The following is a 26,183-nucleotide window of genomic DNA, read 5'->3' as shown; positions in this document are numbered from 1 at the left end:
TGTTTCTTTGAGTTGCCCCACTTAGGTGAGCCAGGCCCACATCATCTTCCCTGAATCCCTGCTCCCTGTGATCCTGGAAGCGGTGAACTTCGATCTCTCCCTCTCTCTCTCAGAACTGAGGGAGATGTGATAACAGCAAGGACCTGGGTAGGAACCAGAGACAGGAGAGTGGAGATATAGACTGTCAGTCCTGGGGGGAACTTTCAAAGATGAATACTTCTTAAGAAGGTTCTCCTAAATTTCTGTTCAAAATTTCAGAAATAAGCAAAAATGAAATTTCTTCTTACATAATTTACTTAAACATAACAGGAAGCCGAAGTATGTGTGTTCTTTGTGCTCAGGACCTGAAGTAGTTAAATATGTCCCCCAGAAAGAACACTGATTGAGATTATATTCAGGAAGTAGCCTGCTTACTTGAATGGATCTGGAAAATGGAGGGAAGATGGAGAAGAGAAGGAGGAGGAATTTTGGGGACCAGCCTCCCCTCCTTGCCTGGCCACGTCTTTTATGTAAAACTCATGGAGACAGCTGAAGGATGAGAAATTGCCTGCATGTGGGAATCTTAGTGTTTATAATTACAAAGAGTAACACGTTTTTTATAAAAATCTGAAGTAGAATGATGGTTATTCCCCTGACAAGAAACACTTACCATTGTTTAGATGGTTGTTTAGTCTTTGATTCTAAATTCAAGAGTTTTAAGGGAGACCTTAAATTGGTCTTGGGATTTTTCAGTTCAGTTCAGTACTCATTCTGAAATATCCTATGACAAGTGACTTTCAGTGCTTTGGAGGCATATTGGCCACTTAATCAACTTTGTGCGAATAAATCTCCCTTTATAATGTCTTTTTAATTGTGGATTTTGTTCAGGGATACATCTGTTTTGGTGGCAGACCCTGAGTCTTCTGCATTCATTTCTCTCTGACCAGACTTAAAACTGAGACGATATTGAAGGAAGGTTTGGAAGGCTTCCTGAGTATCATTCTTTCTCATGATTAGGGAAAAGAAATGTCTGTCTTCATCTTTCTTCTCAGGCTTTTGTGAAGTGATGAGGAAAGTCCAGCCCCAAGTCTGCGCAGGATTTGAACATGGTGATTCTGAGCAGTTCTGGGCATTTGTGGAAGAGTCAGGTCTCCTCTTGTTCCCACACGTGTGCATCCCCTTGTTTTGCCCTCTTCACTGAAAGGAGCCAATTGGCCTCTTCACTGCTGCTCGTATTCTTGTGACATGGCTTACTAGAATCTTCTAGAAGAAAATTTAAATGGCCTACATTAGCTTATGTAGAAGATTTTTTCTTCAAACTCAGAAGGAGGCATATATTTCCAGGAATTTTCTTGTGATTTCTCCAGAAATAAAACAGGAAAAGCTAGTTAAATAGTTTCATTATGGCTCACGTCACAGTGGGTTTCAGGTCCTCCTGGACTTTCCGTTAATAATGAGATCCTGTGAGGCAGGTGATACTGACGTACAGGTGAGAGAACTTGGGGATCACCTGGTGCAGAATCAGAGGAGATCTCTTCATAGACAGAGAAGCTTCAGGCTCCAGGAGCTGACGTTCCCCTTGAATGTGTGGGGATATTCATTTCACACATATGGAGAGATTCCAGGTCCTAGAAGAAGTCTGACCAATGGGGAAAATACCTTAGTTTATTCTTCAGTGCCAATGTGTAAATATTAGTAGTTTACTTTGAGGCACAAACTTCTACTAATCATACTCTTGGTATTTCCCCGTCACACCAGGATTGACAGTTAATTTATGTAGATCTTGATGTTAAGTTTCTCATGTAATTATTTCCTCAGTTTGTGTGTGTGTTTAAGCAGATATTTATTACTGAGATGGAATTTTTTTAAAAAAATCAAATATTTCTTTGTTTTCATTTTTTTTCTTAAGATGAAAAAACATCAACACTTACTTCTGTTAGTGTTCAATAGTCTGGAAGATATTTTGTAGAACACTTTGTACAATAGAAAATTATTTTAGAGATACTGTTTTGTAAACATATACTTGCAACTTTATTATTAATAATTAATGAATTTAGATGTTTTGTATTTTAATTTTGATATTCTGTACACATTGGAATAAAATGAAAAAAGAGGTTACAATAATAACATTCACTATTTTGGACTATTTAGGAACCTGTTTTATTCACTGGAACAATGAGGAAAAATCTGGATCCGTTTAACGAGCATATGGATGAGGAACTGTGGAATGCCTTAGAAGAGGTAATTTATTAATAGTAACTGTAATTAACTTGTTAGCATCAGTATCTATATGTTTTCTTTTAGAGCATTGCAGATAATTAAGGGGAGTGTATCAGTTTCACTGACTTCATTTACCTCCTAGGAAAACACTGATGACATGCATGCACTTAAAATGAGTGTATTGATGATGATGGAAATCAACAATATAATGCAACATGTTTTCATTTTAGCTTTTTCCCTGAAACCCTGAACAAATTAAATACATTGTCTTTTCCTTAGCAGAGTACTCAATTAGATATTAAAACTGGGATTAAATTCTACTAGTGACTTAGTGCGGAGAAAGCAATGGCACCCCACTCCAGTACTCTTGCCTGGAAAATCCCATGGATGGAGGAGCCTGGTAGGCTGCAGTCCATGGGGTCGCTAAGAGTTGGACGCGACTGAACGACTTCACTTTCACTTTTCACTTTCATGCACTGCAGAAGGAAATGGCAACCCACTCCATTATTCTTGCCTGGAGAATCCCAGGGACGGGGGAGCCTGGTGGGCTGCCATCCATGGGGTCACACAGAGTCGGACACGACTGAAGCGACTTGACAGCAGCAGCAGCAGCAGTGACTTAGTGAATTAAAATTACTCCATTACACTGCAATATTAATTTTATTCCTCTGATCTTAGGGAACATCTACTAAGTAGAGACAATAGTAGTTTTTCCTTATTAACTAAAAGATATAAACAAGATCGTATCAATAAAATGTAGAGGTATCATAGGAAAGTGTTTAGAAAGGTAATTTATATAGTTGGAATTGATAATGATTATTTATTGGCATTTATATCATTTTAATGCTGTAGCATTAATTCAGGTAACAGAACCCTGGAACATTTGCTTGGAAATAAAAAACAATGCAGAATTTTCTGTTATTTGTGTCATGTTTTCCCTTGCTCCACTTCTTTGAATTTCCTCACCCTTGCATGAAAAGAAAATTTGACTATTAGGTTGCTGTCAGTTTGTATTTTAATACAGACTATTTTGTGTATTTGCACTCCTTTTACAAATAAGTTCTACTGATGCCAGAAACCCTAGACTTCTTTTTTTTTAATTAATTTATTTTAATTGAAGGCTAATTACTTTACAATATTGTAGTGGTTTTGCCATACATAGTCTTTGCTTTTAAAAAGTAAGAATGAGCACTCCTATACATTAACAATGAAAGATCAGAAATAGAAGTTGAGAAAAACATTCCATTTACCACTGCAACAAAAAGAATAAAATACCTAGGAATAAACCTACCTAAGGAGACAAAAGACCTATACTCATAAAACTACAAGGTACTGACAAAAGAGATCAATGATGATGCAAACCAGATGGAGGGATATACCATGTTCTTGGATTGGAAGAAACAATATTGTGAAATGACTATACCACCCAAACAATCTACAGATTCAATACAATCCCTGTCAAATTACCAATGGGATTTTTCTTTTTTTCTTTTTAAATTTTATTTTATTTTTAAACTTTACAATATTGTATTAGTTTTGCCAAATATCAAAATGAATCTGCCACAGGTATACCTGTGTTCCCCATCCTGAACCCTCCTCCCTCCTCCCTCCCCATACCATCCCTCTGGGTCGTCCCAGTGCACCAGCCCCAAGCATCCAGTATCGTGCAGGAAACCTGGGCATCAGCAGCCTGTGCATCAGGAATCACGTGGTTCAGTCCTTGTGGTGGAGACTTGTATTAGGTGAACATCCTTTACTGCTGGCCCTGCTCTAGTGAAAGCTCTTCCCAATCTGTTGATTGCATTTCAGTGCCTCCTTCTGACCCACACCAGATTTTATTTTTGAAAAGTAAGTTCCACAAATTTGGAAACCACTTGACATCTGTGTTCCCCTCCTGTGATGGGCATCACAGAGTGCACACAGAGTGCACACAGCGATGATGGAGACAGGGCGCCTTATAAGAGTCCAGTTTATTATTTTTCAGTTTTGCTATATTCTATTATTTTCCCAAGCTCAAAAACAATCTGAAGTATTCTATACTGAGATGTATAGTTTTAAATAGGTATTATTTGTTCTATTTCCCTTAAATTATAACTTTTTCAGTGTTTTCCTTTGTTTAAAGTATAATATGATATCTTGGAGTCAGTTAATTGTTATAAGAATATATCCTTTTTACAATTACACTTAATAAGAAAGCAGTGATAGATATAAATTATTTATCCATTTGAATTTAGTTTCTAATTTACAGAAACAGGTATGTCACGCAATTAGAGTCACTTATGTCTTCATTCATGTTGTTGCTGTTTGTCATGTCTGACTCTTTGCAACCCCATGAACTGTATCCCGCCATGCTCCTCTGTCCATGGGATTTCTCAGTCAATAATACTGGAGTGGGTTGCAATTTCCTTAGCCAGGGGATCTCACCCAGGATCAAACCTAAGTCTCCTGCTTGGCAGGCAGGTTCTTTACCACTGAGCCACCAGGGAAGCCCACCTTCATCCAGCCAACAAATATCTACTGAGAGCTTTTTAGGCAATGTTTTGGATTCTGGGGCTGTCACAGTCATCAAGATACAAAATGTCTGTCCTTCTGGAGCTGAAATTCTCCTGGAGAAGCTGAAAAGCAAGCCAATGCATATGTAACAAAATCTCAGTGCTGATACATGCAAAGGCGAAAAGCGAAGCAGAACCTGAGGAGGGGCTAGCCAATAGCATTATTAATAATGGGCAATATATATTGATCTGTTACAAATTCTGCATGTACTGACTCACTTAATATTCTTAAAACTGTTAGGAGGTACACACCTTCATAATTATGATATTATAGTCTTACTTAGAGTTTAGGAAAATAAGACAGATTAGGTTCAGGAACTTACCAAGTTGGCACAGCCAGGTAAGACTTATCCCGAGGCTGCCTGGCTTAAAGTCTCCAATTTATTTTTGTTTGGCTGAAAAAAAAAAATAGTCAACAAAAGAGTCTAATATGTGGTACTTTGGTGCAATCTCAGAAATGACAGAATGATCTCAGTTTATTTCCAAGGGAAACCATTCAGTATCACAGTAATCCAAGTCTATGCCCCAACCACTAATGCCAGAAAAGCTGAAGTTGAACAGCTCAATGAAGAGCTAGAAGACTTTATAGAACAAAAACCAAGAAAAAAGATGTCTTCTTAATCATAGGGGACTGAAATGCGAAAATAGGAAGTCAAGAGATACCTGGAGTAACAGGCAAGTTTGGCCTTGGAAGACAAAATGAAGCAGGGCAAAGGCTAACAGAGCTTTTGTAAGAGAACGTGCTGGTCATAGCAAACACTCTCTTCCAACAACACAGGAGACAACTCTACACATAGATATCACCAGATGGTCAATACTGAAATCAGATTGATTATATTCCTTGCAACCAAAGATGGAAAAGCTCTATACAGTCAGCAAAAACAAGATCAGGATTTGACTGTGGCTCAGATCATGAACTCCTTATTGCAAAACTCAGGCTTAAATTGAAGAAAGTAGGGAAAACCACATGCTATTCCGATATGACCTAAAACAAATACCTTACAAATTATACAGTAGAAGTAACAAGCAGATTCAAGGGATTAGTTCTGATAGACAGAAGTGCCTGAAGATCTATGGACAGAGGTTTGTAACACTCTACAGGAGGTGGTAACAAAACCATCCTCAAGAAAAAGAAATGGAACAAGTCAAATGGTTGTCTGAGAAGGCCTTACAAATAGCTGAGGAAAGAAGAGAAGCTTAAGGCAAAGGAGTAAAGGAGATATACCCATCTCAATGCAGAGTTCCAAAGAATAGCACAGAGAGATAAGAAAGCCTTCCTAAGTGATCAATGCAAAGATATAGAGGAAAACAATAGAAAAGGAAAGACCAGAGTTCTCTTCAAGAAAATTAGAAATACCAAGAAAACATTCCTGCAAGGATGGGCACAATAAAGGGCAGAAATGGCATGGACCTAATGGAAGCAGAAGATATTAAGAAGCAGTGGCAAGAATACATGGAAGAACTATAAAAAAAAAAAAAAAAAAAAAAAAGATCTTAATGACCCAAATAGCTACAATGGTGTGATCACTCACTTAGAGACAGACATCCTGGAACATGAAGTCAAGTGGGCCTTAGAAAGCATCATGATGAAGAAACCTAGTGGAGGTGACAGAATTCTAGCTGATCTATTTCAAATCCTAAAAGATGGTGATGTGAAAGTGCTGCACTCAATATGCTAGCAAATTTGGAAAACTCAGCAGTGGCCACAGGACTGGAAAAGGTCAGTTTTCATTCCCATCCCAAAGAAAGGCAGTGCCAAAGAATGTTCAAATTACCACACGATTGCACTCATTTCACATGCTAGCAAGGTAATGCTCAAAATCCTTCATGCTAGGCTTCAATAGTACGTGAACCAAGAATGTCAAAGTGTATAAACTGTATTTAGAAAAGCTAGAGGAACCAGAGATCAAATTGCCAACATCCACTGGATCATCGAAAAAGCAACAGAATTCTAGAAAAACATCTGCTTTATTGACTACACTACAGCCTTTGACTGTGTGGGTCACAGCAAACTGAGGAAAATTCTTAAAGAGGTAGGAATACCAGACCACCTTACCTGCCTCCTGTGAAACCTGTATGCAGGTCAAGGAGCAACAGTTAGAACCAGACATGGAACAACTGGTTCCAAAGCAACAATTTCGACTGCTTCCAAACTGGGAAAGGAGTACATCAAGACTATATATTGTCACCTTGCTTATTTGACTTTTATGCAGAGTACATCATGTGAAAAGCTGGGCTGGATGAAGCACAAGCTGGCATCAAGATTGCTGGGAGAAATATCAGTAACATCAGATATGCATCTGACACCACCCTAATTGCAGAAAGTGAAGAGGAACTAAAGAGCCTCTTGATATAAGTGAAAGAGGGGTGTGAAAAAACTGGCTTAAAACTCAACATTCAAGAAACTAAGATCATGCCATCCTGTCTCATCACTTCATTGCAGTAGATGGGGAAACAGTGGAAACAATGACAGACTTTATTTCCAAAATTACTGCAGATGGTGACTGCAGCCATGAAATTAAAAGATGCTTGCTCCTGGGAAGAGGAGCCGTAGCAAACCTAGACAGAATATTAAAAAGCAGAGACATCACTTTGCTGGCAAAATCCATGTAGTCAAGCCTATGGTTTTCCCAGTAGTCAGGTACCAATGTCAGAATTAGTCCATAAAGAAGGCTGAGCGCTGAAGAACTGATGCTTTTGAACTGTGGTTCTGGAAAAGATTGTTGAGAGTCCCTTGGACAGCAAGGAGATCAAACCAGTCAATCCTAAAGGAAATCAACCCTGAATTTTCCTTGGAAGGAATGATGATGAAGCTGAAGCTCCAATACTTTGGCCACCTGATATGAAGAGATGACTTTTTGGAAAACACCCTGATCCTAGGAAAGATCAAAGGCAGGTGGATAAGGGTACAATACTGGACAAGATGGTTGGATGGCATCACCAACTTAATGGACCTGAGTTTGAGCAAACTCCAAGCAATAGTGAAGGACTGAGAACACTGGTGTGCTGCTGTCCATGGGGTTGCAAAGTGTTGGGCACGACTCAGCGACTGGATGACAATAACCTGTATCCATATGCTTCGGGAAATAAGATGTTGTATTTTATTTTTCCTGTGTTTTCATTCACTACAATGCATTTATGACACTGAAAAAAATGCACTTGATTGGTCCACTATTTATAGGATTAAACTTGGGAAAGAATCATCATCAGAATGGGCTCCAGGATTACTAATGTATCAGGGGCAGTTTGCCATTGCTTGAACTTGCATATATTAAACTTTAGAAAATAGTAAAGGGCCAATAAGCTTATATCTTCAGAGAACGAGATTTTCTGTAAAATTTTTGGAAGTGTTTCTCTAGTGCACCAACTCCTATGCAAAATATACTTTGGGAAACTTGACTCAACCATAAAGATCCTTTTAACTTTTATGTTTAAATTACATTGGGAGAAATAGTTTCACTTTTTGAGAGACTTCCTTAACTAACCCCTAGGTGGGGTTTCTGGCGGATGTCCTGTGGTGGGAATGAGGGACACTGAGATCTTTCTGTTCTGACTTGACTCCACCATCTTTCTCAGTGAACACTCATTGGAAGGAGTTCTCCCTATCACCTGGCTGTACCTGTAAGATACATAAGAAGTCCTGAGGATGTCATAATGTCTAAGAGGCTTGGCTACTTCAGCAGCAGTTTGCTTAGAAAAATGTCATTCTTTCTGTATCCACAGGTGCAACTTAAAGAATCCATCGAAGGTCTTCCTGCTAAAATGAATACTGAATTAGCAGAATCTGGCTTGAACTTGAGTGTTGGTCAGAAACAACTGGTATGCCTTGCCAGGGCTCTTCTCAGGAAGAATCAGATATTGATTCTTGACAAAGCCACATCATATGTGGATCCAAGGTATGGAGCTGAGCCCCAGGAAATCTTGAATCTGACTTGTAAATGTGGTAAATGGAAAACATTTAATGAATCTTTGAAATGTTTCTAAGTGCTTGCTTGGCCTCATGGATATCTGTTGATAATATTAATTTCAGAAAACAAAGGATAAAACCAAGACATGTTTTATGATGTCAATGTTGTTATCAGGCATCATGAGAGAGCTGAATTCCTAAATCCAGCTCCTGATAGTTTCAAGAAATTTGGAGGGAAGACTAATTTTTCATCATTTTATGAAAAATAGTAAATTTCTTTTTTTTAATTTAATTTTATTTTTTAACTTTACAATATTGTATTGGTTTTGCCATATATCAAAATGAATCCGCCACAGGTATACATGTGTTCCCCATCCTGAACCCTCCTCCCTCCTCCCTCCCCATACCATCCCTAGTAAATTTCTAAGTAGACTTTTTATACTTAGTTTTTTAGGAACAAGACTATATGTTAAAGTATTGATTTTTTAAAAAACATTGTAAAAATATCATAGGATATTTTTAAGTCTTAAGTCTGCTTTTCCTGTCTTTACTGAACTAAATCAACTTCTTTGTTTCTAGAACTGATGAGTTCATACAAAAAATAATTCATGAGAGATTTGCCCAGTGCACTGTACTGACCATTGCACACAGGTTGAGCACCGTTATTGACTGTGAATGGATAATGGTAAGACCCTTACCATTTTAGCTGTTTCCATTTATGTTCAATTTTCAATGTATCCTTCCTTGTAAAATTTGATAGGAACCTCCATTAATGTTTCTCTTAGTTTCTTCTCTCATTCCTGATAATTACTCAAGTCCTTAACTATACTTTTAGAATGTACTATTAAATAATATATCCAATAATCTTATATTTTCATATTAAAAGTTTATTTGAGTTGTCATTTCTTTATGATGGCCAACTGTTAAAATATTCCAAAGCCAAGTTATAGCTCCATATTTTAGTGGGGTAGAACATAGTCATTTTCACTGTGTCATAGTTGTTTCAGCATTTTTGGAGTCCCTTATTAAAAAAAAAAGCTCGAATTTACACTGCCAGAAAGTTGATGGCTAAAGTTGTAGAATTTCTCAGCAGTCCATGAGAAGAAATGGCCTAATGAGAAAAACTGCTTTTTAACTGAAAGGATTTAATACAAGAAATGTATTACATAGGGATTAGAGGGCTAGAAAAGTGAAACACTGGGGTAATGATTTTAGAAAGCAGCTACCATATCCTCGGACAGATCTCCAGACCTGAGAACTAGGAAGAGAGGCCCCGAAGAATTGATGCTCGGACCTCTGAGGAGAGGTCACTGCCTGGTTGCTGGTCATATTTGTGAGGGGGCCGGATGGGACTGGTTCTCCAGGTGCTAATAGCCGGGAGCTGGAGTCAGGTCCCAGGGCTGAGGTGCCGCTAGGAGCAGAATCAGAAAGCACATTAGCTGTGTTTCCCACCTTCAGTCTCCCTCTAGTGCCCGCTTCTGGCAGGACCTAACAAAGGCCACCTGGAACTGTTGCAGTGAATTGCAGAGACCCAGCTTCTGCATCACAGATGAGAGTTTGGAAAGAAAGGCAAATCAGGGATGAGAGACTAGCTAAACAACCAGAGAGTCTCTTAACAATAGCTCTGTTCTGTACACACGGCAAGTTCCAGGCTTTGGTCTCTGGATATCTGTCTAGTATATTCCTTTCTTCGTTAGTAATTTAATATTTCCTTTCTTAGTTTTATTTCTTTCCTCCATCTATTCCTTTTCTCTCTCTTGTTCGTTTTATCTCTTGTCCTTTCCCTCTGTTGCTTGCTCAGTTTCAATAAATGAGAAATGGGATGTGGCTTTATAACACAAGAAAAGCATTCCTCAAAGGAAAAACTTTGGCAGCAAATAATCTCAGGGAATGCAAAATACTTTAAGGTATTTTGATGGTCCATACAAAACAAGTAATAATCACTAATGAGGGGTCAATAATACCCACAGTTCCTTATGTCTAAGGATAATAGTACCATCTCTTTTGACTTCTTGGGCAGCTTCTGGAATATCACCTCCTGTCCTTACTTCACATGCATTGTCAGATGGGATCATCAGTGGGACATTGAGAAGATACCAGGCTGTCAGCACTAAGGCAGTGCCCGTAGTCTCACTCCCCAAGCTGGACGTGCCTCCCTCTTGGGAGGCAGACGACAGGAGTGGGGCATCCCCAACCAAAAGGATACTCTAGGCTCCAAGCAGTGTGTCTGGTCACCTGGACGAGACATCATGGTAGGGAGTAGGCTCTACCTGCATACTTTCATGAGAAATGGGGTGGCATTCAAAATTGCTCAACAGTGACTCTTAATTTCTAGAAATGTTTTGTGTCAGGCATCCTTAGTCCTTCATTTTGTGTTCTTGAATGCTAATTGGAAAAGTACACTTTTTAAAATTTATTTTTATTTATTTTTTAATTTTTTAAAAAATATACATTTATTTATTTTAATTGGAGGTTAATTACTTTACAATATTGTATTGGTTTTGCAATACATCAACATGAATCTGCCTCAGGTATACTAGTTTTTACCTGTCACTTTGTTTTTCTTACCTCTCAACATTGTATTTCAAAACTGTCCCGCAATGCACCATTTTTCCATAACAAATAAATGATGCTGTGAAATGTACCTGTTTCAAGCCCTTTGTCAGGCTTTAGACATAGCAGCAGAAAGATGGCTCAATCTCCAGCTCAGTTAAGGGTCTGTTCAATTAAATTCTTTGTTCCTAAATGTACCCTGAATATTTATTTTTGGTTTTTGGTATGACAGCTTTAATGACATTCATGGTAACAGATTCTTTTATTATCTAATTCTTAGATGTACTGTCAGCTTGAAATGTGTGGTTGGTTAGGGAAACTGAAGAAGGCAGAATTTGGAGGACATGTCACCTGGTCAGTCCTAAAGTGTTGTCACTCAGCACCTGATCTGCAGATGTGAACATCTATACCCTCTCAACCAGTCAGCTTTCTTGATATTATCAAAGTACATTCATTATTTAAAATTTTATTTTATTTTTAAACTTTACAATATTGTATTGGTTTTGCCAAATATCGAAATGAATCCACCACAGGTATACATGTGTTCCCCATCCTGAACCCCCCTCCCTCCTCCCTCCCCATACCATCCCTCTGGGTCATCCCAGTGCATCAGCCCCAAGCATCCAGTATCGTGCATCGAACCTGGACTGGCGACTCATTTCATACATGATATTATACATGTTTCAATGTCATTCTCCCAAATCTTCCCACCCTCTTCCTCTCCCACAAAGTCCATAAGGCTGTTCTATACATCAGTGTCTCTTTTGCTGTCTCGTATATAGGGTTATTGTTACCATCTTTCTAAATTCCATATATATGTGTTAGTATACTGTATTGGTGTTTTTCTTTCTGGCTTACTTCACTCTGTATAATAGGCTCCAATTTTATCCACCTCATTAGAACTGATTCAAATGTATTCTTTTTAATGGCTGAGTAATACTCCATTGTGTATATGTACCACAGCTTTCTTATCCATTCATCTGCTGATGGACATCTAGGTTGCTTCCATGTTCTGGCTATTATAAACAGTGCTGCGATGAACATTGGGGTACACGTGTCTCTTTCCCTTCTGGTTTCCTCAGTGTGTATGCCCAGCAGTGGGATTGCTGGATCATAAGGCAGTTCTATTTCCAGTTTTTTAAGGAATCTCCACACTGTTCTCCATAGTGGCTGTACTAGTTTGCATTCCCACCAACAGTGTAAGAGGGTTCCCTTTTCTCCACACCCTCTCCAGCATTTATTATTTGTAGACTTTTGGATCGCAGCCATTCTGGCGTGAAATGGTACCTCATTGTGGTTTTGATTTGCATTTCTCTGAGAATGAGTGATGTTGAGCATCTTTTCATGTGTTTGTTAGCCATCTGTATTCTAATTTATTATTTCAAGATCTAAGAAAGGATTTTGAGTTAATACTTGCCATGTTGCCCTGTCACTGAGAAAATCACGAGCACCCATTTTACCAATGAGGGACCCACTATGCAAGTTTGGACAGCTGTCCCTGTGTCATCACCTGGCAACCAGAAACAGGGATATGACACAGACCTTCCCCTTGCAACTCTACTTGTCGATAAGTGGGGCTCTATCCCTATTGTTGTCATCATTTCTTATCAGGCTTTAACTCCATCCTCTCCTGCCCCCCACCTCTCCGTGCACTCGCCCACCTCTCCTTGAATTCCTCTTTTTCACTGATGGCATCTTGGTAATGAAATGGATCAAGTTATTTGGCAGTGAGTCCATTTAATTTTTCTGTCTAGACAGCTACCAGGAATATCTACACATACACAAGTTTGATAAACACGTCTTCACTGAGCTTATGTAACTCACTTACTTATCCAACATAATGTCCTTTTACTTAACCTACTAGAGCTTGAAAGTAATTCAGGGTTGGGTTCCTGGAGAGATCCTGGGGTTCAGGGATTATTATCACACCAATCTGAATGTGTGATTTAGTTTATAGTTTAACTTGTGTTACAGAAAGTGTGGGTACATAGTGGGAAATTATACGAGATTTTTCTTATAAGGGATGTTAAAAATCCAAAACTATACCTATTTTTCTGTACATAAAGAGAATTTAGATTTGCTTTATGTTTATTTGTTCTGAAATATCTAGAATCTTTAATCAAGCCAGCAAGTGTGAAGGCTAACTTGGTAAAATTCTGTTTCCAGCCATTTTTTCAGTCTATGTCCCATCTTAGCTCTTGCAGCCCCTAAGTTTAAGTTGCCTTTTAAGGTTAATTAGATCCAATTACTTTTGCTTTTATTTCTTTTGCTTTGGGAGACTGATCTAAGAAAATATTGCTGTGACTTATGTCAAAGAGTTCTCTGCCTATGTTTTCCTTTTGTTTTATAGTACCCAGTCTTATCTTAGGTCTTTAAACTATTTAAACTATTTTGAGTTTATTTTTATGTATGGTATAAAGCAGTATTCTAATTTCATTCATTTCCACCTATGCAGCTTTACCAGTACTATCTAGCAAAGAGACTGTCTTTTCTTTAATATATATTCTTACCTAATCTTTCATAGATTAATTGAACATAGATATTTGGAGACCTGTGTTTTAAAACTGCAGTTTTTCTTCTTCTACATCAGGAGGAGCAGTTATGTTCTATTATGTTATGTTTAAGTAAAATTGCACATTCAGGGCATCTAAATTGGCATGTCCAATTGGCATATAGAAAATTCATTATGAGGATGAGACATTCAATTATTCTTGGACTCTTCTGAGAAAGCTGCTCTTAACAATGATTTAGAGTATAAACAAAAGATTAATAGGAAAATGCCCTTTGTGAGACTTAAAAAAATGTTTCCAATTAAAATAAATAAATAAATAAAAAGGAAGAAGTTAACTATAATACCTATATGTGGAAAAAATAACTTCTTTTTTTAAAAAAAATAGCTTTATTAATTTATTTTTGGCTGTGCTGAATCGTCATTGCTGTGTGGGCTTTTCTCTAGTGGCAGCAAATGTGCAGAATTCTTGCAGAGGCTTCTGTTGTTGTGGAGCACAGGCTCTAGGCGCTCAGGCTTCAATAGTTGTAACATGTGGGATCAGTAGTTGTGGTGCATGAACTTATTTGCTCCACAGCATGTGGGGTCTTCCCGGACCAGGGATCAAACCTGTGACTCCTGCATTGGCAGGCAGATTCTTTTACCACTGAGCCACCAGGTAGGCCCATACCACATACATTTACTCTAAATATGACCTAAATGAAGAACTAAATTCCACTTAACATCAGAACTGTTTTTGTAGTTCTGTTATTTGGGTCAATTGTTTCAGGTACTTTTCCACCTCCACATGCATTAACCAAGGTCACTCATAGGTAGAAAGGCAGAGTTAAGAGTCCCTTCTTCTCCCTTTCAATGTCCAACTAACAGGTTTATTAATGAACAATAAAAGGGATGAAAGGCAGGTAGCTTAAGAAAGAGAAAGAAGCAAATAAAGGTAATTTGTAAAAACAGATTCAGATCCTAGGCAGTTAATGTTGGTCTGCTCCATGTGCTGTGCAGGCTGTGATCAATTCAATTTGGAACTCAATTTCTTATTTGCTTTTATAGCCTTATCCCCAAAGAAAACTTGATTTCTAGAAATTCCTTCTGTGTAGAGCAGTTGTGCAAAAGCTGCTTATACAGCAGCTCTTTTTGCCAGCCTTCCACTCTCATAATAAACTACAGCCACAGCCAACTTCAAGAAGCATCTTAACCTCTTGGACAAGGGATTCTGCCCCTCTTGTTGTTCAGTCACTCAGTCTCTTGGTTTCCGACCCTTTGTGACCCCATGGACTGCAGGACTCCAGGCTTCCCTGTCCTTCACTACTTATCAGAGTTTGCTCAAACTCATGTCCATTGAGTAGGTGATGTCATCCAACCATCTCATCCTCTGCTGTCCCCTTCTCCTCCTGCCTTCAAACTTTCCCAGCATTAGGGTCTTTTGCAGTGAGTCAGCTCTTCCCATCAGGTGGCCAAAGTAATGGAGCTTCAGTTTCAGCATTAGTCCTTCCAATAGGGGCTGACATAATCCAGGACCCTAATGAAATTCCGGAAGCATTTACTTTTTTTCCCCCAAATATTGCTCAGATTGTCAAATCAACTTGACAATTAATTTGTTATCAGGACACTGCCATGTGGTTTGTATGATGTCAACCTATTTTTTAAATAAATGCAGTCTGATTTTCTTGAATCAAGACATTTCCCAACTCTGTGTATCTGTATAAATAGCCCTCAAAGCTCAGAGTCTGAGAGCTAAAAGCACTAACTAATGATAACACCCCAAATGCCCTGGGCAGAATATAAAATGCTACAGACTGTCCAGTTCCAGTAATCATATTCTAAAATTTTCATTTTCTTCCTTTCCTATGACCATATAATAATGAAAGGTCGGGCTAGGCCTTTGTCTGCCTAGTAAAACAGAGTAATCAAACCATTTAAATATCAGTCCTACCACCCAAATTCTCCCTGACCTGCCCCTTTTTGAAATATTGTCTGAGTTATGTTACTGGGAGATACTGTGTGCTAATGGGTTTCTTTCTGCTGTTAACAGGTTTTGGATTCAGGGACATGGAAAGAATATCATCGGCTATATAATTTGCTGCGAGATAGAAACAGCCTATTTTACAATATGGTGCAACAACTGGGCGAGGCGGAGGCTGCTGTTCTCACCAAAAGGGCAACATAGGTGAGCCTGCTGCGGGAAGCTGTAATTAAAATTCACCTCCAGGGTTCACTGTTCACAAGATCTCCACCAAGGGTCTGGGAACAAGCACACCGTGCTCTTTTCAATTAAAAGCCACCAGAGAGGAAGTTTCATGACTGGGTCTTAACAACATGTGGCAGGTGGAAGGCAGGTCTGCTGAGAATCTGCAGCAGTGCTGGGGGTGGGGTCGGGATGTTGTGAACCCTTTTGTGTGCACACATGTGTGCCTGAGACAGAGATTTGGGATTCAACTTTCCACATGTTCAGACTCTGACTTGAGATTCTCATGGAGCACTGAACACCCTCATTTTGAAGACCCTTTACATTCATTCTGATTGGTGTTCAGCACATTTGTGATACAAGTTCTGTTGAGGAATATCCAGGAAATTTGAGAGTTTAAGGAGAAAAATCTTGGAATATTTTGATTCTAGGAAGATCTTCCAGAAAAAGGTATAGGTCTCTTCTGTTTTGTAATCTGTAAAGAAAACTCTTACCTGAAATTATCACTTTCTCCCTAATTCTTTGTTGTTTAGAATTTGGTTCATTTGCCCCCCATGCTTCCTCTATATTCTAGAAGATGAAATTTTCATCAGGACAAATCAAGAACTCACAACACCTTCACACTGTAGTCTGAATAGTGCCTGAAGGTTTACAGAGCACTTTCTCAGAGATGAGGCGTGTGAGGCACTAAGCACCGTACGTGGTGTGAGGAAGGGGCTCAGTGAGTAACATTTAGGTCACGTGGTATCTTCCTAACAGAGGTGAAGTGGTAACCAAGGTCTGGTTTAAGAGGCTTAGCCATTGTCATGCAGCCCGTCTGTAAGTCTTTCTGGGACAAGGTGGGAATGGGATTGGGGTCGATGGGAAGACAGAGGGAGGGAAGGAAGGTCAGGTGTTCTTTCCCCTTAACATGCGTGGCTCAGGGTGGGATGTGGCTTCCCCATCGAAAATTTATCTCTGGATGATAAATTATCTTTGTATGTCCCCTTCTTCATACTTTTCTGCCTTTCCCAGATTTTCACTTATAAACAGAATAAGATTATTTGTTATTTGTGTAATATTTAAAATGTCTTAAAGAAAACATGCCCCAGTATCTTAAGTGCTTGTATATGAAAGATTTATCTAAAATGTGGCCTGAGTCCATCACTGTCTCCTCTCAATCCTCTGTAGAAATGAGGAAATGCAGAGCAGGACCTTCCACTGCTCATCAGGTAGGAGACTTCCTGGGTCCCAGAACTGGCTGAAGAGTTGGCAGAGCTAGAATTCATGCTTAGGTTTAGGGAAAAGGAAATCTGTATTCTGAACTTTTCATAAGTTACTTAAATTGTGTGCAAATGTTGAGAAGCTGAACAAGGAACTCTGTATTATTTTTATGCCTGAAATTCACAGAGTGCTTTTATCCACTAGAGTGTCTCCCAGTCAGACCATCCTTCCTGAGACCTAGAGAGCCAGGAATCTCCCAAACTCTTTTGCCCTTTTGACCTTAGGCATTTCACATCAAAATAGGTGTTCCCACCTGTATGTCAAAGTCTTCATTTTAAGACTATATTATCATGACATTGAGTAATGAGAAATAGAACACAGAATTTTAGATTGGTCCAGATAATAAGATAATAGGATTCAACCCTCTCTTTGTACAGGTGAGGAAACTAAGGTGCTTTAGAAGGAAGGTGGCCCTATGTATATAACTGGTGTTAAGCTAGTGCAACAGACACAGAATTATAAATTTGTTCTTTCAGTAAATATTTTAAATCAAGTGTAACATACATACTGAAGCAGACATAGGTCATAGAATTAGAACTCTTGAGATTCCTGGTCTAGTAATCCTGCACCTACTCTAACAATATTAATGGTAAGTTATATTTGTGTAATTCTTCATAATTTATTTTATATAGTTCTCACATGTATGATTTCACTTACTCTCATAATGGTCCATTTTTATCCCATGTCGTGGATGAGGAGAGTGTGTCCAGAGTTCACCCAAGGTCACAGAGCTGGTCCAGGAAGCACAGAGGGGGAATTGCTGGGGAGGCTGGGTGCTGTCCTAGGTACTGGGTTCTGTGTTGAGCCTGAGAACACTTCTCCTGTCACATGGTAGCCAAGGTTGGGCCAGTCACTGAAGTTCACAGGGAGGCAGAACCTCACTCTTGGATTTTAGTCCTGCCACTGGCTCAGGTCACCTCTACAGAAAGAAATACACTTCTTAATTCTCATCCCATCCTGACATTACTTCTGTATATTCTGCATCCTCTTAGGAGGATAAGCTATCAGATTATCAGTTTTTTGAATGTGCAAGCATCAGATATCAATGCATTGTTCAGAGCTATAACACGGGGAGCATTAGCCTAAGTCATAATGTTTTCACTAATAGAACAGAATTCATTCATCTGAAAAGAAAACCCAATATCTGGGAGAAGGTGCTTCCACATCACAGTTTGTTGAACTCGTAGCTCAGGTGAGCTTATCACTGTCTGATTGATCCTTTTGGATGATCCATGAAATAGAGAAAGTCCCTTTTAGATACATAAAGCTAAAGGGGGCAGTAGTTTGCTAGGGCTGCCATACAAAGACCAAAGAGTAGGCGACTTAAACAGCAGAAACTTATATCCGCACAGCCTTGGAGGTGGGAAGTCTGAGGTCAAGGTGTCAGCAGGGTTGATTTCCTCTGGGGTCTCGCACCTTGTCTTGTAGACACCGTCTTCCCTCTGTGTCTCACATGCTCGTCCCTCTGTGTAAGACTGCGTCCTGGTCTCTTCTTATGAAAACTCCAGTCTGTTAGATTAGGACCCACTTGTATGATTTCTTTTTAACTTTATTGCCTCTTTAAAGATGCTGTCTCCAAAAACAGTCAAATTCTGTGCTACTGGGGGCTTTAGGACTTCAACATGTAAAATTGGAGGTAAGACTGTAACAGGCAGGAAGACCAGGGGTCTCCAAATGGAGGGAGTAGGTTGCAAGTGTCAGACATTTTTTATCTCTGTCTTAAGCTGCAGGAGGAAACAAACTACTAGTGATATATTTTTCCCCCTTCTCTATACAAATTTATATCTGCAGAAGAAGAAATGCAAAAAGGTAAAATGGTTGTCTGAGGAGGCCTTACAAATAGCTGAGGAAAGAAGAGTCGCTAAAGGCAAAGGGAAAAAGGAAAGATACACCCATTTGAATCCAGAGTTCCAAAGAATAGCAAGGAGAGATAAGAAAGCCTTCCTCAGTGATCAGCACAAAGAAATAGAGGAAAACAATAGAATGGGAAAGACTAGAGATCTCTTCAAGAAAATTAGAGATACCAAGGGAACATTTCATGCAAAGATGGGCTCAATAAAGGACTGAAATGGTATGGACCTAACAGAAGCAGAGATATTAAGAAGAGGTGGCAAGAATACACAGAAGAACTACACAAAAAAGATATTCAACACCAAGATAATCACGATGGTGTGATCACTCACCTAGAGCCGGATATCCTGGAATGTAAAGTCAAGTGGGCCTTAGGAAGCACCACTATGAACAACGCTAGTGGAGGTGATAGAATCCCAGTTGAGCTAATTCAAATCCTAAAAGATGATGCTGTGAAAGTGCTGCACTCAATATGCCAGCAAATTTGCAAAACTCAGCAGTGGCCAAAGGACTGGTTAAAGTCAGTTTTCATTCCAATCCCAAAGAAAGGCAATGCCAAAGAATCTTCTAACTACTGCACAATAGCACACATCTCACAGGCTAGCAAAGTAATGCTCAAAATTCTCCAAGCCAGGCTTCAACAGTATGTGATCCATGAACTCCCAGATGTTTAAGCAGCTGGATTTAGAAAAAGCAGAGGAACAAGAGGTCAAATTGCCAACATCCATTGTATCATCAAAAAAGCAAGAGTGTTTCAGGAATATGTCTACTTCTGCTTTATTGACTATGCCAAAGCCTTTGACTCTGTGGATTACAACAAACTGGAAAATTCTTCAAGTGATGGGAATATCAGACTACCTTATCTGCTTCCTGAGAAATCTATATGCAGCTCAGGAAGCAGCAGTAAAAACTAGACATGAAACAGCAGGCTGGTTCCAAATCGGGAAAGGAGTACATCAAAGCTGTATATTTCCACCCTACTTATTTAACTTATATGCAGAGTACGTCATGAGAAACTCTGGGCTGGATGAAGCACAAGCTGGGATCAAGATTGCTGGGAGAAATATCAATAACTTCAGATATGCAGATGGCACGACCCTTATGGCAGAAAGTGAAGAACTAAAGAGCCTCTTGATGAAAGAGAAAGAGGAAAGCTAAAACGTTGGCTTAAAGCTCAACATTCAGAAAAATAAGATCATGGCATTTGGTCCCATCACTTCATTGCAAATAGATGGGGAAACAGTGGAAACAATGATAGGCTTTATTTTTGGGGGCTCCAAAATCACTGTAGATGGTGACTGCAGCCATGAAATTAGAAGATGCTTGCTCCTTGGAAGAAAAGTTATGCCCAACCTAGACAGCATAGTAAAAAGCAAAGACATTGCTTTGACAACAAAGGTCCATCTAGCCAAAGCTATGGTTTTTCCAGTAATCATTTATGGATGTGAGAGATGGACAACAAAGAAAGCTGAGCACTGAAGAATTGATGCTTTTGAACTGTGGTGTTGGAGAAGACTCTTGAGAGTCTCTTGGACAGCAAGGAGATCAAACCAGTCAATCCTAAAGGAAATCAGTCCTGAATATTCATTGGAAGGACTGATGCTAAAGGTGAAACTCCAATATTTTGGCCTCCTGATGTGAAGAACTGAGCCATTTGAAAAGGCCCTAATGCTGGGAATTATTGAAGGCAGGAGGAGAAGGGGATGGCAGAGGATAAGATGGTTGGATGGCATCAGTGACTCAATGGGCATGAGTTTGAGTAAGCTCTGGGAGTTGGTGGTGGACAGGGAACCCTGGCATACTGCAGTCCATGGGGACACAAACAGTAGGATAGGACTGAGCAACTGAACTGAACTAATACAAATTTAAAAAGAGGTTTATTTTAAAATTCTGTGTTAAAGATCTAAATGTAAGACCAGAAACTATAAAACTCCTAGAGGAGAACATAGGCAAAACACTCTCTGACATACATCACAGCAGGATCCTCTATGACCCACCTCCCAGAATATTGGAAATAAAAGCAAAAATAAACAAATGGGACCTAATTAAACTTAAAAGCTTCTGCACATCAAAGGAAACTATTAGCAAGGTGAAAATACAGCCTTCAGAATAGGAGAAAATAATAGCAAATGAAGCAACTGACAAACAACTAATCTCAAAAATATACAAGCAACTCCTATAGCTCAACTCCAGAAAAATAAATGACCCAATCAAAAAATGGGCCAAAGAACTAAATAGACATTTCTCCAAAGAAGACATACAGATGGCTAACAAACACATGAAAAGATGCTCAACATCACTCATTATCAGAGAAATGCAAATCAAAACCACTATGAGGTACCATTTCACACCAGTCAGAATGGCTGTGATCCAAAAATCTACAAGTAATAAATGCTGGAGAGGGTGTGGAGAAAAGGGAACCCTCTTACACTGTTGGTGGGAATGCAGACTAGTACAGCCTCTATGGAGAACAGTGTGGAGATTCCTTAAAAAACTGGAAATAGAACTGCCTTATGATCCAGCAATCCCACTGCTGGGCATACACACTGAGGAAACCAGAAGGGAAAGAGATACATGTACCCCAATGTTCACTGCAGCACTGTTTGTAATAGCCAGGACATGGAAGCAACCTAGATGTCCATCAGCAGATGAATGGATAAGAAAGCCATGGTACATATACACAATGGAGTATTACTCAGCCATTAAAAAGAATACATTTGAATCAGTTCTAATGAGGTGGATGAAACTGGAGCCTATTATACAGAGTGAAGTAAGCCAGAAGGAAAAACATCAATACAGTATACTAATGCATGTATATGGAATTTAGAAAGATGGTAACAATAACCCGGTGTAGAGACAGCAAAAGAGACACTGATGTATAGAACAGTCTTATGGACTCTGTGGGAGAGGGAGAGGGTGGGAAGATTTGGGAGAATGACATTGAAACATGTAAAATATCATGTAAGAAATGAGTTGCCAGTCCAGGTTCGATGCACGATACTGGATGCTTGGGGCTAGTGCACTGGGATGACCCAGAGGGATGGTATGGGGAGGGAGGAGGGAGGAGGGTTCAGGATGGGGAACACATGTATACCTGTGGTGGATTCATTTTGATATTTGGCAAAACTAATACAATTATGTAAAGTTTAAAAATAAAATAAAATTAAAAAATGATAAATAAAGTAATGTGGAAATAAAAAAAATAAATAAAAAATAAAATTCTGTGTTGCCATAAGGATACCTGGTTCCACCTGAACTTAACTTTCTCAAACCTCGAGCTAACCAAAGCATTTTTCTTATGGAAACGTTTGTTTTAAACTATGCAAATGAACTGTGTATTTACCCTAGACTCTGTCTTAAAGTGGGTTCCCCCTAAGACTCAGAATTGACATGACAAACCAGTATGTTTTACTCATGCAAATGTTCTCGTAAGCTATGTCAATGAGACTATATTTGCTTAGAAACCTGCCTTTCTTGAAGATTCATGTCAATCATTTTACGGCCAGGGACAACTCACCTTGTGACAATGTTATATCAAAATGCACATTGTTTGTGATGGGCCTGGTGCCAGTCTCTAAGTTCTGAGACATTTCCTTTCTCTAATTAGCAGACTGCTAGTAGCTATATGGATCTTCCCTGTAGTTCAGACAGTAAAGAATCTGCCTGCAATGCAGGAGACCTGGGTTAGATCCCTGGGTTGGAAAGATCATCTGGAAAAGGGAATGGCAATCCACTCCAGTATTCTTGCCTGGAGAATCCCATGGACAGAGGAGCCTGGCGGGCCACAGTCCATGTGGTCGCAAAGAGTCGGACACAACTGACCGACTAACACTGCTACTACTAGTAGCTATATAACATCCACCTAAAGACTATTGGAGGACACTCTTTCTGTCCCCTTCTGATGTCTATGTCAGAAGCTTTCTCTATCTCTTTTATACTTTAATAAAACTTTATTACACAAAAGCTCTGAATGATCAAGCCTCGTCACTAGCCCCAGATTGAATTTGTCTCCTCTGGATGCCTAGAATCATAGTGTCTTTTCGTGATTCCTCAACAGCCTTTCAGAAGGGACACAGTTCAGCTCCAAGAATAAATACCTATCATCCATTCTGTTCTGGGATGAAGCAGATCTGATTGAGGTTTTTTGAAGTTTCTTTCTTCCCAGGGTGTAACAGAGGTATCATTGTGTCTATTCATGACATCACCTAATACAGCCCAGAAGTTATAAAATTCTCATATCCTAGCTCCAGGAGCCTGGACCCATTTGAATAGATGGAAGAAGCACTTAGCATCCATGTAGCCTTGTGTCCCCCAGGTCTCTGAGCCTAAGGTTCTCACCTGTGTGTAGAGCAAGATTACAGCCCTGCTGGCTTCTTCACACTTATCACAGGGATCACATGAGACAGCACATGCTTAAGTGCTTGAAGAATGTAGAGTGTTTTACAGTATAAAAGTGGGATCATTTTGTAAAAGGCTATAGGTAGAAACCTTGCCTCCCAATAATAAAACAAATAAACCCATAGTTCTTCTAGGTTGCTTTAGAGACCCTAAATCAGGGGTCCCCAACTGCTGAAGATCCTTTGCAGTATTCAGTTCAGGTATTTCAGACCATGAAGCAAAGTCCTTTTCAGTTAAAAGTTGCTAAAAATAATATTTTCTTTATAAAAAAAAATTGTATTGAGAAGGCTTATGGAGAAAGGAACCAGATGATTTTGGAAAGAATATTAAGCAATAGAAAATGAAATTAATTTTCCTTTGTTCCTTTAACTGTTTTTAGTTTCACCAAAAGAGTACATAAATCTATAATCACAAAATGTGTATAGCTTAAAAAAATGGAGGAGGGTGATGATATGCAATTAACCATCTGCCCCCACCCCCCCCGCCCGACTCCCACCAAAGGCTTTATTTTTAAATTCCATTACAATGGAAATAGCCTCAGATTTGAGCCAGTGGGCCCAAACATTCTTGGAGGGTTTATTTTTCTCCTTAAGTGACATTTAAATATATAGCATTTCATATGCAGAGCAGGTTATGTTAGCAACAAGAGAGTAAGAAAGTGCAGTTACTATGAAGGTCGGTGTCCTAGTGCTTTTCTGTTTCGTGTGTGAAGTCCATTCTCTCTCATGATAACTTTGTTTACGGCACCCACAATGCACTTGCGGTCAGGTTTTATAAAAGAGATCTGGGATCATATGAGTCGGACATGACTGAGCGACTGAACTGAACTGAACTGAACTGAAGCAACCCAGTTTGTGAAACGAGTCAGCCTCTGATAGATGATACATTTTCTGTTTCAAAGCCTCAAATGAAACTTTCACATTCTTCTTTGAGGATAAAGAGTTACACTTGAAGTAGTTTTTTTGCCCTAACATGTTTAGAGATAAGACTTCACAAGCCCTGACATTATTTTATTTTGTTATGTGCATCTGTAAAGAACCGAGATACAATACAGCTACTAAAACCTGATGACTGTGGAGCTTAACAGGACTTCCTTTCCTCTGTGTTCTGAGTATGCACTGAGAAGACCTGTATCTCTTCCAGTTCAGCTAGAATTTGGTAGAATTCAAGAGCTCAAAGGTCTGGCAGAGATCTGTCCTATTATTGGGTATCATCTTACATTTTAGAGAAGTCTCTTGATTGAGTCATTGTTAGCATTTTTGATTCTCTTTTCATTCTTGGGACCCACTATCCACAGATCACATTTCTTTAGGCCGTATAACTGCTTTGCTGCACAAATTAAACACCAGGATATTTCATACATATATGCCAGTGTTTCAGTGCCTGTCAATCAAAGTTTATAAAATATAAAGATAACAACCTGATACTAACATCCAAATGTGTTGTGGTCCTTTTATGTGTGAAAATGACAAACCCTGTTCAGATGCTAGATTTCCCATCCTCTTTGTTAACCTGTTTTTAATTTATTTCAGGGAATAAAATGATTTTGCTTATCAATTTATTGTAGAGATAAAGCATATCTGTGAATCAGAATGATCAGAAATCTAGGAGATCTACAGGTTATTTGCATTACGTCCAGACCCACTGGGGGTTTTAATGGGGCTGCTTCCTCCATAGAATAAATACAGCCCTGGTTTTCTAAAACTGTGTCTCCAATAGTAATATGATTGCTTCACATGAAGAAGGAAACCTAGAAATGTGTTGCCTTAGGAGGAGGACTTTAAAACTTTTAAACATGTTGTTTTTGTCTTTTTCTCCCTCAGGTGTACTTCAAAAGGAGATAGCAAAGTATTACTCACAGTAACCATGTGGTTATGAATGTTTCCAGTGGACAGCCCTCAGCCTTCACGATTTTTGAGTCAACACTGTGATTCTACCATGAGTTCATGTCTATTCCAAAGGCTTTTTTCCAATAGGTTTTGCACTGCATAAACTATATTCTACTTGTTTTACACCAGCAACAAATATTTACACATTACAAAATGTGAGTTCTCCAAGTTCACTCAATGATTTCAAGCTCTTGAAAAAGAATTTATTATGTTTACTTAAATGTTATATTACTTTCTTTCTTATCCAAATCAGAGGTGCAGGCCACCAATAATAGCCATCTCCCAGGTTTTGTGTCTTGAGAGACTCCAGAGCTAAACTCATTTTCTAAGATTTGAGACAAAGTTGTCATAGATGTTTTTTTTTTTTTTTTTTTTTTTACTGTTTCCAGAATTACATATTACTTTCCAGTTATATCAGGGATTCTGTTTACTTGAAGACTATGTGAAGTTGCTGTTTTATGTCACCACTTCGTTTAACATGACTAGGATCCATTTTTCCACCAAAAGCCCTCTGGTTAAAATACTATAGAGAAAACTGATAGGAAAACATGCAATATACTATAGTTTAAGTGAAAGAAAGTGAAAGTGAAAGTGAAGTCTCCTGTCTGACTCTTTGCGACCCCGTGGACTGTAGCCCACCAGGCTCGTCTATCCATGGGATTCTCCAGGCAAGAATACTGGAGTGGGTTGCCATGCCCTCCTCCAGGGAATCTTCCTGGCCCAGGAATCGAACCCAGGTCTCCTGCATTGCAGGCAGACGCTTTACCCTCTGAGCCACCAGGGAAGCCCTGGTTTAAGCCTAGTTTAAGTAACAACAACAACAACAAAAAAAATAGATATATGGTTAAATACTGAAGGACAATATTATATGTTCTAAAAG

General features: G+C 39.1%; 1 protein-coding gene across 1 annotated transcript in view; it reads left to right on the top strand.

The window, feature by feature from the left end:
- Window positions 1-25,895, top strand: part of LOC113888430 (multidrug resistance-associated protein 4-like) — a 547,902-nt gene extending 522,007 nt beyond the window's left edge. Inside the window, exons 27-31 of the mRNA XM_027535554.1 lie at window positions 2,131-2,220; window positions 8,475-8,647; window positions 9,238-9,343; window positions 15,750-15,884; window positions 25,238-25,895. Of these exons, the coding sequence (XP_027391355.1) occupies window positions 2,131-2,220; window positions 8,475-8,647; window positions 9,238-9,343; window positions 15,750-15,884 (504 nt within the window). The 3' untranslated portion in view covers window positions 25,238-25,895. The remainder of the gene's footprint in view (window positions 1-2,130; window positions 2,221-8,474; window positions 8,648-9,237; window positions 9,344-15,749; window positions 15,885-25,237) is intronic.
- The last annotated feature ends 288 nt before the right edge of the window (window positions 25,896-26,183 follow it).

This window comes from Bos indicus x Bos taurus, unplaced genomic scaffold (assembly GCF_003369695.1).
Source record: "Bos indicus x Bos taurus breed Angus x Brahman F1 hybrid unplaced genomic scaffold, Bos_hybrid_MaternalHap_v2.0 SuperScaffold_100126, whole genome shotgun sequence".
NCBI lineage: Eukaryota > Metazoa > Chordata > Mammalia > Artiodactyla > Bovidae > Bos > Bos indicus x Bos taurus.
Note: the sequence above shows the minus strand (reverse complement) of the source record. Positions and strands in the feature narration are given on the sequence as shown.